Source organism: Trachypithecus francoisi, unplaced genomic scaffold (genome assembly GCF_009764315.1).
Source record: "Trachypithecus francoisi isolate TF-2019V2 unplaced genomic scaffold, Tfra_2.0 Lachesis_group8, whole genome shotgun sequence".
Classification (NCBI taxonomy): Eukaryota; Metazoa; Chordata; class Mammalia; order Primates; family Cercopithecidae; genus Trachypithecus; species Trachypithecus francoisi.
The window spans coordinates 105,411,241-105,423,884 of NW_022681473.1; the positions used below are offsets into that span (position 1 = coordinate 105,411,241).

At 45.5% G+C, this 12,644-nt stretch overlaps 1 protein-coding gene across 8 annotated transcripts in view; it reads right to left on the reverse strand.

The window, feature by feature from the left end:
• SIK3 (SIK family kinase 3) overlaps positions 1-9,467 on the reverse strand; it is a 258,205-nt gene extending 248,738 nt beyond the window's left edge. For 4 of the 8 annotated variants that reach the window (XM_033205496.1, XM_033205500.1, XM_033205498.1 and 1 more), the window contains exon 1: positions 9,142-9,461. In XM_033205496.1, the coding sequence (XP_033061387.1) occupies positions 9,142-9,414 (273 nt within the window). In that variant the 5' untranslated portion in view covers positions 9,415-9,461. Of the gene's footprint in view, positions 1-9,141 lie in introns of all 8 variants that reach the window. The other 4 variants (XM_033205499.1, XM_033205497.1, XM_033205502.1 and 1 more) reach the window with 3 other exon arrangements.
• Positions 9,468-12,644: the final 3,177 nt, after the last annotated feature.

Below are 12,644 nucleotides of genomic sequence, written 5' to 3' on the forward strand. Positions count from 1 at the left end.
AATTAGCCGGGTGTGGCAGTGGGCGCCTGTAGTCCCAGCTACTCAGGAGGCTGAGGCAGGAGAATGTCGTGAACCTGGGAGGCAGAGCTTACAGTGAGCCGAGATCATGCCACTGCACTCCAGCCTGGGTGACAGAGCGAGACTCTGTCTCAAAAAAAAAAACAGTAAGAAACTGTGTGACTCAGGTATTGGGGTGGCAGGAAGACTTCATTTTACTGAATGCTCCTTTGTACCTTTTAAATTTTGGACCGTATATCATCCATTTCTATTTCTGATAATTTTGCAAGTTGGATGGATGGATGGATGGATGGATGGATGGATGGAATAAAAAGTTTCTTCTCCAAAAAATTCCATCTCAAGAAATGTGAGTAACTAACCTGCATTTTCACACTCAATTCGTGTGGAGGAAGCTATGAAAAGTAAAGTACACTGCTGGTAAACATGCGCTGGAGCTGAAACTAGGCAGAAATTTGATAATTTTTCAGAACTTCCCAATCAAAACCTAAATTTAGTTTAAAATAACTGGCCAAAAGCATCCAACTGAATGAGCTCAGCCCACACAGACAAGCTTCAACAGGCAATGAGTCTGCTTCTCTTTCCGTTTCAACTTCTGGGAAATGTGGCTAAGTATTCACAATCTGATTCCTGCCTCTTTGAAAAGCCTAAGTCTGAGATAAAATACCATCAGTGTCCAGAGGCTCCTTGTCTACCACGGATCACACACCTGCTAAACACAAGTATGCTCCTAACATAACTTAGTGGTGGCTCATCCAACAGTTCTGTACTCACTTCCGCAATGCTATTCTGAACAGATCCAAAAGAAGCCTTTCAAGCTAATTCATTCAAGACTGTTGAGACTTCTCAAAGACATTGCCTACGCCATTTATTTAGCAGTGTTTTATTAGATTAGGATAAAAGCCCATTTGAAGGTATATAATTTTCACACTCTTGATGTCATCAGTCATCCACAGGACTGTATGACTATACTGTTATCCCAGAAAGGGACCAAGCTACTCGCTAAGAGGAGGAGCCAGGGACTCACCTACCTGATAGGTGAGGTCATTCATCTGGAGAATAGCCATAGACCAGAAACCACAACTATATTAACAAGAATCTCTTCCTGTGTTTACTTAGGATAATGGAAAAAAAAACACAAAAAACAAGAGGAACCCTTAATATAAGTGGTTCTCTTGACCCTCACCTGTATCATCAAGGTATGTATCCAGATGACCAGTTCTCTTAATGAGTTATAGATTTCACCATCCCTGGAAAGTGTTTGTGATATAGTAAGTGAGGAGCCCACCGAAGAAACATACCCTCAAAGGTAGATCTGACCAACCCAGCAATACAAATGTGTAATTACCAATATTCCCTAGGAGCTGGCTGGATACGATGACATGAGAAAACTACGTAAGGCAGACTACTTTGGTCTTTGCATGTTGTGTTTACTTCTTTCCCTTTTTATTTTCTTCATATCTCAGTCATGCCAAGGGGCATCTGACCAGCAGATTTAAAGGCAAAGCAGTGGACTCATAGGGTACTCAAGGTTACTGGCAAAGGTGACAGAGTGGTATAATGCCAAAGGACAGGTGAAATACAGGGTTGGAATATTTACTCTTCCTCTCTACTCGGAATGTTTCCTCTCATCATGACATCTTGCTTTTGGTTTGTCTTATAGAAAGGATAAATATCTTAGACTTTAATTGGTATAGGTGTATCTCACTTACCCAGTAAAAGAGCGAGTGCTCAGAGGGCAAGGGCAATGTTTTCTGTGATTAGAGAAGTCAGAGTAGAATTAAGTAGGAGTAGTGATACCTGGATTCTAACTCCAGCTCCCCTACTATCTAGCTATAAGACTCCGGGAAAATGGGAGTGAGAAGGGAGATGAGCCATGAATCTAATGGATAATTGGTCTAAATGACTTTAAAAGTCCCTAAAACCCTGAGATTTTTTTTTTTTTTGAGATGGAGTTTCACTCCTGTTGCCCAGGCTAGAGTGCAATAGCGTAATCTCAGCTCACTGCAACCTCCACCTCCCAGGTTCAAGCGATTCTCCTGCCTCAGCCTCCCAAGTAGCTGGGATTACAGGCACGCGCCACCACGCCTGGCGAATTTTTTGTATTGTTAGTAAAAACAGGGTTTCACCATGTTAGCCAAGCTGGTCTCGAACTCCTGACCTCAGGTGATCCACCTGCCTCAGCCTCCCAAAGTGCTGGGAATACAGGCATGAGCCACCACCCCAGGCAAAACCTGAGATTATAAATTCTGTTAAGTCTGTCTTTCCAGACTCTGGAAAAAACAGAACTAGAATAGAACCTCTCTAAGGTCTTTTTCATGCCCAATAAATCAACAAATACTTGTTGGCTGATCATGCTTAATTTATGTGCAATTTATGTCGATATTCTTTTACAGTGAGAAAGAATATAAGTTGTTAAAACTGAACTCCTCCCTTGTGCCAAGAAAAGCATCAGAAAAGGATTTTTGCTCTTAACCATAAAATAACCAGCATGAGTTGCTGTTTTTGTTTTGCTTTGTTTTCCTGAGGCAGAGTTTCACTCTGTCACCTAGGCTGAGATACAATGGTGTGACCACAGTTCACTGCAGCCTCAGACTCCCAGGATCAAGTGATCCTCCCACCTCCACCTCCCAAGTAGCTAAGCCTACAGGTGCGCACCACCACACCCAGCTAATTTTTAAATTGTTTGTAGAGACAGGATCTCACTATGTTGCCCAGGCTGATCTTGAACTCCTGGCCTCAAGTGATCCTCCTGCCTCATCCCCTCAAAGCACTGGAATTACAGGCATGAGCCACCACATCCAGCCAAGTTTCAAAAACATAAATTAGGTGATATTAGTGTTCTGTTTGATACTCTCCGATGTCACCCCCATGTCATACCCAATTCCATAAAATGGCCACAAGACCCAGATGATCTGGCCCCTCCTACATGTCTGGCCTCATCCTTCCCCATCCTTCCACTTGTTCGCTAAGGTACCATGGCATCATGACCTTGTGTCTAACCTTTGGACAAACCAAGCTCACTTCTGCCCCGTGGCCTCTGCACGTGCCATTCCTTCTTCAAGGAACGTTCTGTCTTCCAAATCTTCCCAGGTTGGCATTTTCTCATCACTCAGGTTTCAGCTCAAATATCATCTTGGAAAGAAAGGTCTTCCCTGATCACTCTATCTGAGGTAGCAGCCCTCCCCAGGCATTCTCTAGGCCATTTATTTTCTTCCTGGTATTCATTCCTACATGAAGTTTTTAATTTTTTTACGTGTCTGTTGTCTGTCTCCTTCTACTAGAAAGCTCCAGAAAGGCAGATGCTTTTTGTCTCCCTTGTTCATTGGTATACTCCAGACCCTAGAATGGAACCTGACAAAAAATTTGCATTCAATAAATGTGTTGAATTAATAAATGATTAAGGGAAAGGTTCCATCTCTATGCAGATGTCTTAGATGTTGTTTTGCAGTCACAGTGGCTCTGGTGAGTAGAAAGCATTTCTTTTTCTTTTCAAAGCATCCATTTTGTTCTCTTTTATGCAATGAACTAGAAAACATTAGCCAGATTGAAACCTGAAAAATGAAAACAGCACTTCTGGCACAGAAATAACTAGTCTGGGCACCTCTGGCTTGAGCGAGATCTATGACTTTCTAGGGAGCTGGCACCAAAGTCAAAATGTTAAAATAAACATCTTTGATGTTGAAAGTGGAATACTGGTATTTTGACTCTGGAGAGACTAGTCTCAATCAGTCTTAGCTCTTTACAAAATTTCAAAAATGTTTAGTAACTCCATCACCACTGTATCACACTGAACATAGTCATCTTTCAATAGTCACTTCTAGATTGTCTAGGGATGGGGCTATCTTCCTCAAATGTACCTAATGTAAAGTTTGCTTTCAATTTCTTTTTGACATAATTCTCTCCTATTTACCAATGAATCTTGTTTTCAGTTTTCTAATGGGTGAAAGCATCATCTCACGTGCTTCATTTAACTCTTCTTTAGAGGTGAAAATAATGCTTTTAGCCCACTTTGACTTGTTTTCCTCATGGAAATGAGTTTGCACTAAACTACACAGATGTGTCCTGGCTAGTCAATATTTGGAATGGGGTCATAGGGCAAAATGTCTTCTCTGTGTAATATTTAAAGTTAAGAATTCTGACCTTGGCCTTCTAAGGCCGTTGCCTGTGCACTCAAGGACAAATGTGTCCTTAAGCTTGCAGGAACGTTTCTTAAACTTTTCACTTAAACCGAATTTAAGTGAACCTCTAGAGAAAGGACTGCACTCAACTCTGTTCCCTCATCAACACGACAAAAATCAGTTACACAAAACACACTGAAAATTCAAGGCAGCCCAAAGCAAAAGCCAGTGTTAGTCACAGTTTTCATTAGATAAGTCTCGTTGCTGTTTAAAAAAAAAGTTTAATGAAAATTTATGTTTTAAAATGCCGATTTCATGAGATTAGCCAGCCTGTAACCCATATGAATTAAACCCGACTATCTCAAAGTGGCACCTGAAATAGTAGCAAACTTTTTTTACCATGAAAGTGTATCGTCAGGATGGCATCTACCTACACAAAACTAACGGCATATGCATTCATGAACTGTGACCAAGGGGTGAAAAGCAAAACAAGGAGGACTATTATTACGTCCATAATATTATTATGTTACTACAACACCTGATAACAATGATGATGATGACGTAACATTTACGTCATGCTATTAGGGCACCACGTTGCTCTAAGAGCTTTGCATACACTATCTTCTTTTTTTTTTTTTTTTGAGACGGAGTCTCGCTCTGTCCACCAGGCTGGAGTGCAGTGGCCGGATCTCAGCTCACTGCAAGCTCCGCCTCCCGGGTTTACGCCATTCTCCTGCCTCAGCCTCCCGAGTAGCTGGGACTACAGGCTGCCCGCCACGCCGCCCGGCTTTTTTTTGTATTTTTAGTAGAGACGGGGTTTCACCGTGGTCTCGATCTCCTGACTTTGTGATCCGCCCGCCTCGGCCTCCCAAAGTGCTGGGATTACAGGCGTGAGCCACCGCGCCCAGCACACTATCTTCTTTAATCTTCATAACACCTAAACTTGCGAGGTAAGTACTGTTGTCATCCCATTTTACAGATGAGGAAACTCAAGCACACAAAAGTTACATAACTTCTCACAGCCTAAGAATACCCAACTATTAAGCAGCAGAAGATTCAAACTCAGATTGTTTATCCAAAGCTGGAACTCTTAGCACGAACCAGTAACAGGCAAGTGATATACATTTGTTGAAACATAGTTTAAACACGTATTTGACCAAAGGCTTTTATAGTCATGCATACTTTAAAAAATGCATACAGGCCAAGCATTTGGGTTACAGACTCATGCCTGTAAACCCAGCACTTTGGGAGGCTGAAGCGGGAGGATCGCTTGAGTCCAGAAGTTCAAGACCAGCCTGGGCAACATAATGAGACCTCATCTCTACAAAAAACATTTAAAAATTAACCGGGTGTGGTGGTGTAAGCCTGTAGTCCCAGCTACTTAGGAAGCTGAGGCAGGAGGATCTCTTGAACCTGGGAGTTTGAGGTTACAGTGAACTCTGACAGTGTAGTGTCACTGCACTCTAGCCTGGGTGACAGAGTAAGACCCTTCCCCAATATTTTTAAAAAGGAAAAAAAAATGCATACAAAATCTATCTACTCTTTGGTCCCAATCGTCCAACTAGTGAAGGTATAATTAGGCACAGGCAACAGACTACCAGCAATTTGAGAGCAGAAAACATTCTTTTTTAAAAATATCTATAATACTTTATAGTTTCCTACCAAAAAAAACAGAGCCAGAGAACCTCAAGCTAAGTAAGGCTCTTCCAAAAAAAGGAAATCAAAGCAGGTAGGACAAAGACAGCCAGGGTGAGCTACTAACCAAAGTATGTCACAGCTGAACATTCTCTCCTGGTAACTGTTCTGCAGTGCCGCTCTAAGCACTGCAGTGCTGCCAATATGAAGTCTGAGCTCATGAATGTCGTGCTGCAAAAGTAACCAACAACCAAATAGGAAAAGCTTCACTTTTCTCTACTGATTTTATTCATCCCAGGATCCCACTCTAGAAGGTTTGAGAATTAACAGAATTTGGGAAAGGGCCAGCTTAATCACGTAGCACTGGAAGGAGTGCAGTATCCTACTCAATAAATGAGGTTTACTTTAGTCTGTTAGTCCTTGGAATGGGTCATGTGTGTTTAAAAGAAAAAAAAAAAGGGAGGGGGATCATAATTATTTCTGATGTTCAGAAAATACCTATTACCTAACCTCCTTCAGCCAATACAAGTATCATCTGAATTACCTGTCTGACTGTTACATATGGTTATAAGAAAACCCAGACCATTTCCCACAAGGGGAAAAAAAAAATCACACACTTCTAAAAGACAAAACAACAAATGATACACTCTGGAAACAGATGGGGAAAAAAAATAACTCTTTATTTCCAAATGACCCCTCTGCAGAAGTAAGATAAAGGCTGCAGTGCATGGGGAGAAAAAAAACCAACCTGAGTTAACTGAAGCAGCAGCTTCGGCAACTTCTAGTACCTATGCACCTTCCCCACGGTTATATAACCAAACCATCACCTTAATAGGCCATCATACTGTATGTCAACAGCTGTTAGGCACATCTAAGCTGTCAGCATTTGAGAACCCCTTCCAAGCGGATTCAGAGAAGCATGGAGCAGGCCAAAATATACTCCTGGTTCACCCAGAGCACATGACAACTCCTTGTGAATTAAGCTTCACTCATGTAGTCAGAGTAATTTAAGCAGCAAAAGATATAGCACTTGTAACTGTAACTAGGAAATTGCACACTGCTACAGAAACACAAATGAATGCTGGTGTGGCTCCTTCACACATGCAACTCATTGTCCAAGCCATTTCAGTCTCATTCAAGACTTTGAATATTTCCATACATAGGAATTGCATAACTGCATACCACAAATGATCAAAGATAAAAACCAACATAAACAGTGACACCCGTTTGTAAACAAGCCAATGTTTAAAATGTTGCAGTCCTAAAGGATACCAAGGTCTCAGAGAAAAACTATGAAAAACAGACGCACGCACACATACACACACATGAAAATTAGAAAGCGGGCAGACCAGCCATAATTAGGCACTGGCTTTGCTGACTACTGAAGATAGAAATGTCTCTTTTATATTAAAGCCAAGAATCAACTGTTTGCAATTACATTTACAAAAACATTCAATCCTGTCTGTAACAGATTTTATCAATATTTTGGTGTATCCAAGGGCTGGAAGATTCAAAATTCTTTAAATCGTGAAACCATAAACCAGGCAACCAATGAAGTTCATGGAGACTATCCCCCAGAGGTCAGAGCAAAATAACCACAGGAGCACAAAGTGATTACACAGAAAATAGGGAGAAAAAAAGGAAATAGCAAAACAAGGAACAAGGCATATTATTGTTTGTAAATATAAGTTTGCCTTGGCTAATAGTAAACTAGACTGGAAACACGGTGAGGGGCCAGGATGGCAAGTGAGGAGCACGCCAAAGTCTTGGCTCAATCGACTTCCCCTGACTTCCCCTCAGGGTCTGAGGGAGCACTGGACTTTGGTATCTCATTCAGCTCTGACCTGCAGACTTGAGGCCCTGTGATAAAAACAGACAAAAAGGCTGAAGAGGGCCCTCCAGAGGAAGTGAAACTGACCAATCAATTCGCCACAGCCACCCACCCTGACACTCTGGTAAGAAGGGCCCCTTGTAGCCTCAGGCAGAAAGATGGTGGGGAAGGAACTTCAGGTTGCAAGTGATCAGGAGAGAAGGCCTAGATAAGTCACTGGCTTCAGAAAACAAGCCGCTGCCATAAAAGCAAAAACAAGGTAGGTCATGACAACCAGAGGCTAGGCTGAGGAGGTGAGGAGAATTGATGTGGCTTTGGTAGGAGGCGGCAGCAGCTGTAAGGTTCTTCATTCCTCAGGTTGAGGGAAAACACAAGCTGCAGTTTTAAACATAATGAATGACTACATTAAAAGTATTCATTCAAGTAAGATATTGAGCAAAGAAAATTTTAGAGTAAAAATGGGCTTTGCGGGTTCCACCAAAACCAAAATGTCTTAGATTCCAATCCTCCCAACGAAGGCTACAGGAAAGTGCTACCATATTTCCTCAAAGAAAGAATTTTACATGCATACATATATAGCTTCCTAATTGACCTTGGCCAATTTCACTCCCATAGCGCCTCAAATCCATTTGAGAACTAAGGGCTCGATGCGTGTAATCCCCCGGTGTCTGGGTTCACAAGCTTCCCCCCGACCAGTGAAAGCCCAACCTGGGTTCTACAAAGCCCACAATTCCCGACCCTCTAACAACTAAAAATAACCAGCAATCAGCCCTCCCAAATTGTTTAACCCCTGATTACCTACTGCCACCATAAACCTGGGACCCCCCCACCCCCACCTCACTCCCCCATTCCCTGGGCCCCTTCCTGTGGACAAGCAAAAAGCAATTTCCCCCTTATTTCCCCATTTTCCTCATTGCCTCCTCCACTAATCGTGTCTCCTCGGGATTCCCTTCGCACCATCTATCAGTCTTAGATGATCAAAAGCGGATTCCTATCTCTGTCTTAAGGCACCAGGATCGTGGGACCTCCCAGCGCCCTGCAGACGGTGCACATCCCCAGTCCGTGCCCCAGCCGTCCTGGGTCCCCTTACAAGCCCGGGTCTGCCACTTCACCCTTGTTTTCCCCCATCCTCCGGGTCCACATTTCAAATGCTCCTGCCCTCATTCCCTTATGATTTCCTAACTGCTGGTTCCAGACTCTTCTGGGTTTAGTCTCCCGGCCCTCGGGGAGTTCCGACCCCTTCTTTCCAATCATCCCCTTACCCCTTGCCCTCAGCCCCGAGGACCCCTCCCCGCGCCCGGCTCCTGGGCTCCCAGGGTCTGTGCTCTGTGCCCCCGGCCCCCTGCGTGGAGTTCCGCCGTCTAGAGTCCCAGGTGTCCCTCGCTCCGCGCCCGCCCCGCGGCGGCCGGCCCCCTCCCGCCTCCCGGCCCCCAACGCTCCCACCACGCGCCGCGCTCGCGGCCCCGACCCCCGGCTGGGGACGCGGACCTCTCCCGGCCCCGCCACGCTCCGAGGGCCGCCCGGCCCCTGCGCCGGTACCTTGGCCTTGGTGACGAGGTGCGTGGCCCGCTTGACCACCGCGAAGTTGCCCTTGCCGATGGTGCGGTCGATCTCGTAGTAGCCGATGCGGGCAGGCATGGGTCCGCGGGAGGCCGGGGCTGGGGGACGCGGCGGGCCGGCCGCTGGGGACACGGCAGCGGGGGCGGCTGGGGACCCCGGCGCGGGCGGAGGCAGCAGGCGGCCAGCGGGCCCGGCTCCCCCCGTCCCGGCCCCGGCAGCCCCGCCAGCTCCGCTTGCCGCCGCCGCCGCCATCTTGTTGTGCAGTGAAACCTCCGGGGCCGCGGGGAGCCGGCTCGGGGGAGGGGGCAAGGGGGGGCGGGCAAGGGGGGGGCCGCGGACGTCACTGGGGGAGGCGGGGCGCCTTCGCCGCCCGGCGCCCGGCGCCATGGCAACCACGGATCACGTGCCGACGCGCGTCACTGCCCGGAGCCATGGCAACCGTGACCTCACCGGCGGGCTCGACCTTCCCGCGTGGGCCCGGGTTCCTGAGGCGCTGGCTCCCGGGTGCCCCCCTCCGGGAGCTGACGGTGGGAACCTCCGGTGAGCCCCCAACCTGGAAGCCTCCGCTGCCTTTCCCGAGTCGGGGGCGCAGGATGCTCGATCCAAAGCCAATCCCCAACCCCCGCTCGAATCGCCAATGTGACCTCTACTGTGACCTCTGTCCCAGTTCAACGATCACCCAACCTCCCTTAACAAAAAAAAGTGTTTCCTCATCACCAAAAATACCAGCGTTGTCCCACTTTAGCCTTTGAGGCCACAAAGGCAGGAATAGCTACACTCCTTAAGCAACTGTCACCAACTTGGTAACAACGCAGGGGAATTCTTCGGTAAAATTCCTTCCTCTTACAAAATCCAGCTCACCCTGCACAGTCAACCTAATTGTCACCGAATATAGGAGAATGGGGAAACTAGGATTTGCGTGTTCAAGGGCGGACAAGCCAGTCCAAACAGGCATTCCAGTCATTGGGTGGGTGACAGCCAAAGAAGGTACGTCATTTTCCTTCCTACCACCCCCATCTCTGAACAATTCTACAGGGATGTCTGTCAGAGTGCCTACATACTATTTCTGTTGCTTGTATAACCCTGATGAAGCAATGGTGCACATTGTCCAATGAACCACGTCCTGTTTAAAGAACAGTCAGTTAAGCAAAATAAATAAGTAAATAATAAAAATTCCATCCCTCCTAGTGACTCTCCGAGGACATTAAGGGTCATCAAGTTAATAACTCCAGCAGTTTCATATCTCTTTTTCTTCCCTTGTCTATTACCTGGCAGCCTTCATAGCTCCCAGGCTTCCTCCTTCTCTCTCCCCTTCCCTTTATTAAATAGATTAACTTAGCTGCTTTAGGTGAGGGTAGCAGGTAGGAAATCAGACTGTCAACAAAATAGTCTTTGGCGGGGTGGGTGGAAAGAAGGGAAGCTTGTGAATATTCCAATGTTAAAATATATTCCTTCGGACTAGCCCTGATCCATCTATATCTATGTCTCTCTCAATGGTAGAACTGTATTGTCAGGTCACTGCATGCACAGTATTAAAAACTGACACCCAGGGCACTGTAAATGTGTGTAAGGAGAACTCATGTTTACTCGCTGACCAAAGAGCACTTCCTGGTGCTCCAATTCCCTATCCAACCATGAGTAATGGCTGGGACTTAAGATGGGACAGAGGGGTCATCCCACAATGGTCTTGGATCAATTCCCTGGTAGCTGTTCCAAATTGCCAACACAATTAACACTAATCGGCTCCCTTATTAGCAAATAAGGATAAGAATGAAGTGGGCCTTGGCTTCTTGCATTGGTTAAGCCCTTTCATCAGTTGAGCTCATTCCATCCTGGATAAATGATGGGTTGTGACCTGTCTCTCCTATCACTTCATGGCTCTCACCCACCTCTAGCAGGGACTATAACGTTGGTGCTGGGCTGCACGGCTGCAGTTTTTGGTTTTTTTGTTTGTTTGTTTTTTGTTTTTGAGACAGAGTGTCGCTCTGTTGCCCAGGCTGGAGTGCAGTGGTGCGATCTCACCTCACCACAACCTGTGCCTCCCAGGTTCAAGCCATTCTCCTTCCTTAGCCTCCTGAGGAGCTGACACTACAGGCACACACCACCACGCCTGGCTAATTTTTGTATTTTCAGTAGAGACGGGGTTTCAATATGCTGGCCAGACTGGTCTCGAACTCCTGACCTCATGATCCACCCGCCTCGGCCTCCCAAAGTGCTGGGATTACAGGTGTGAGCCACCATGCCCGGTTACAGGTGCAGTTTTACCATCTCCCTGGGCATCTCAACAGAAACCTTAGCTGGCTGGTAAAGCAAAGAAAAAATATTTCACTATGGAAGCTGCAGGAGCGGCACTGAAACCATTCTTACTGGTGACTATGATCACAGAGTGTCCTTCACTCATGGAGATAATTCGAACATCAAATATCACAACTTTTGCTGCTCTCTCAAGAGTATCAAAAATAAAAACAACTCTGAGGAGGACCTAGAAAATGGAGCATTGTTCTAATTTCCAAAGAGAAGAAGCAGATGACTCTCAATAATGACCAGAACATATGCTGTGTGCTGTGTGTTATGTCACTTATGCTCCTTTCCTGTATAGATTGAGGTCACTAGATGGTGCTTCTGATTGAGACTTTGGTAGAGACTTGCTGGAGATCTTGAAGAGTAGTCCTCTTTGGCACAAAGAATACAGAAAATTAGAGAAGGGAGTGATCAAAGGAGATCATCAGGCAAAAAGGAAAATAGTTTAGATGTTTACGTTTAATAAGGATTTATTGAGTACCAAGAACTACATTCGGTTCTGAGGTAAATGATAACAATCTGCCACACATTATGCTAAACATTGTACCTAAGTGAACTCACCTAATCTTCACAACAACCTAATTAGATGGTTTGTATTATGTCTCTATTTTGCAGATAAGGAAAATGAGGCACATAGGGATTAAGGGAATCAGCCAAAGTCATAGAGCTAGAAAGTGATAGAACTGGGATTAAAACCCAGGCAACCTACCTCTGGAACCTAGGGTCTTCCCCATTGTATTATAATCCCTGTCAAGGTAGGAGCCAGTAGGAAAAGTGGTCTCTCCATTTGAAGTCCAGGGTGACTGAGCTCAGTTTAGACCTGAGGAAGAAGAGTATTTTGAGAGGTCTTGAAAGCAGGACAGAGCAGGCAGCAGAAGCATATGAATAAAGACAAGACAGTAAGACTGAATGAAGTGCCTTCGATGGCTTCACTTGTAAACAGCACCAAGAAGAGAATCATGGCTTATTGTGTAGAAGTGTTTCTGGCCCTTAAGAATACAGGCCTGACCACAAGACAGGGATGCCCTCTCTCACCACTCCTATTCAACATAGTGTTGGAAGTTCTGGCTAGGGCAATCAGGCAAGAGAAAGAAATCAAGGGTATTCAGTTAGGAAAAGAAGAAGTCAAATTGTCCCTGTTTGCAGATGACATGATTGTATATTTAGAAAACCCCATTGTC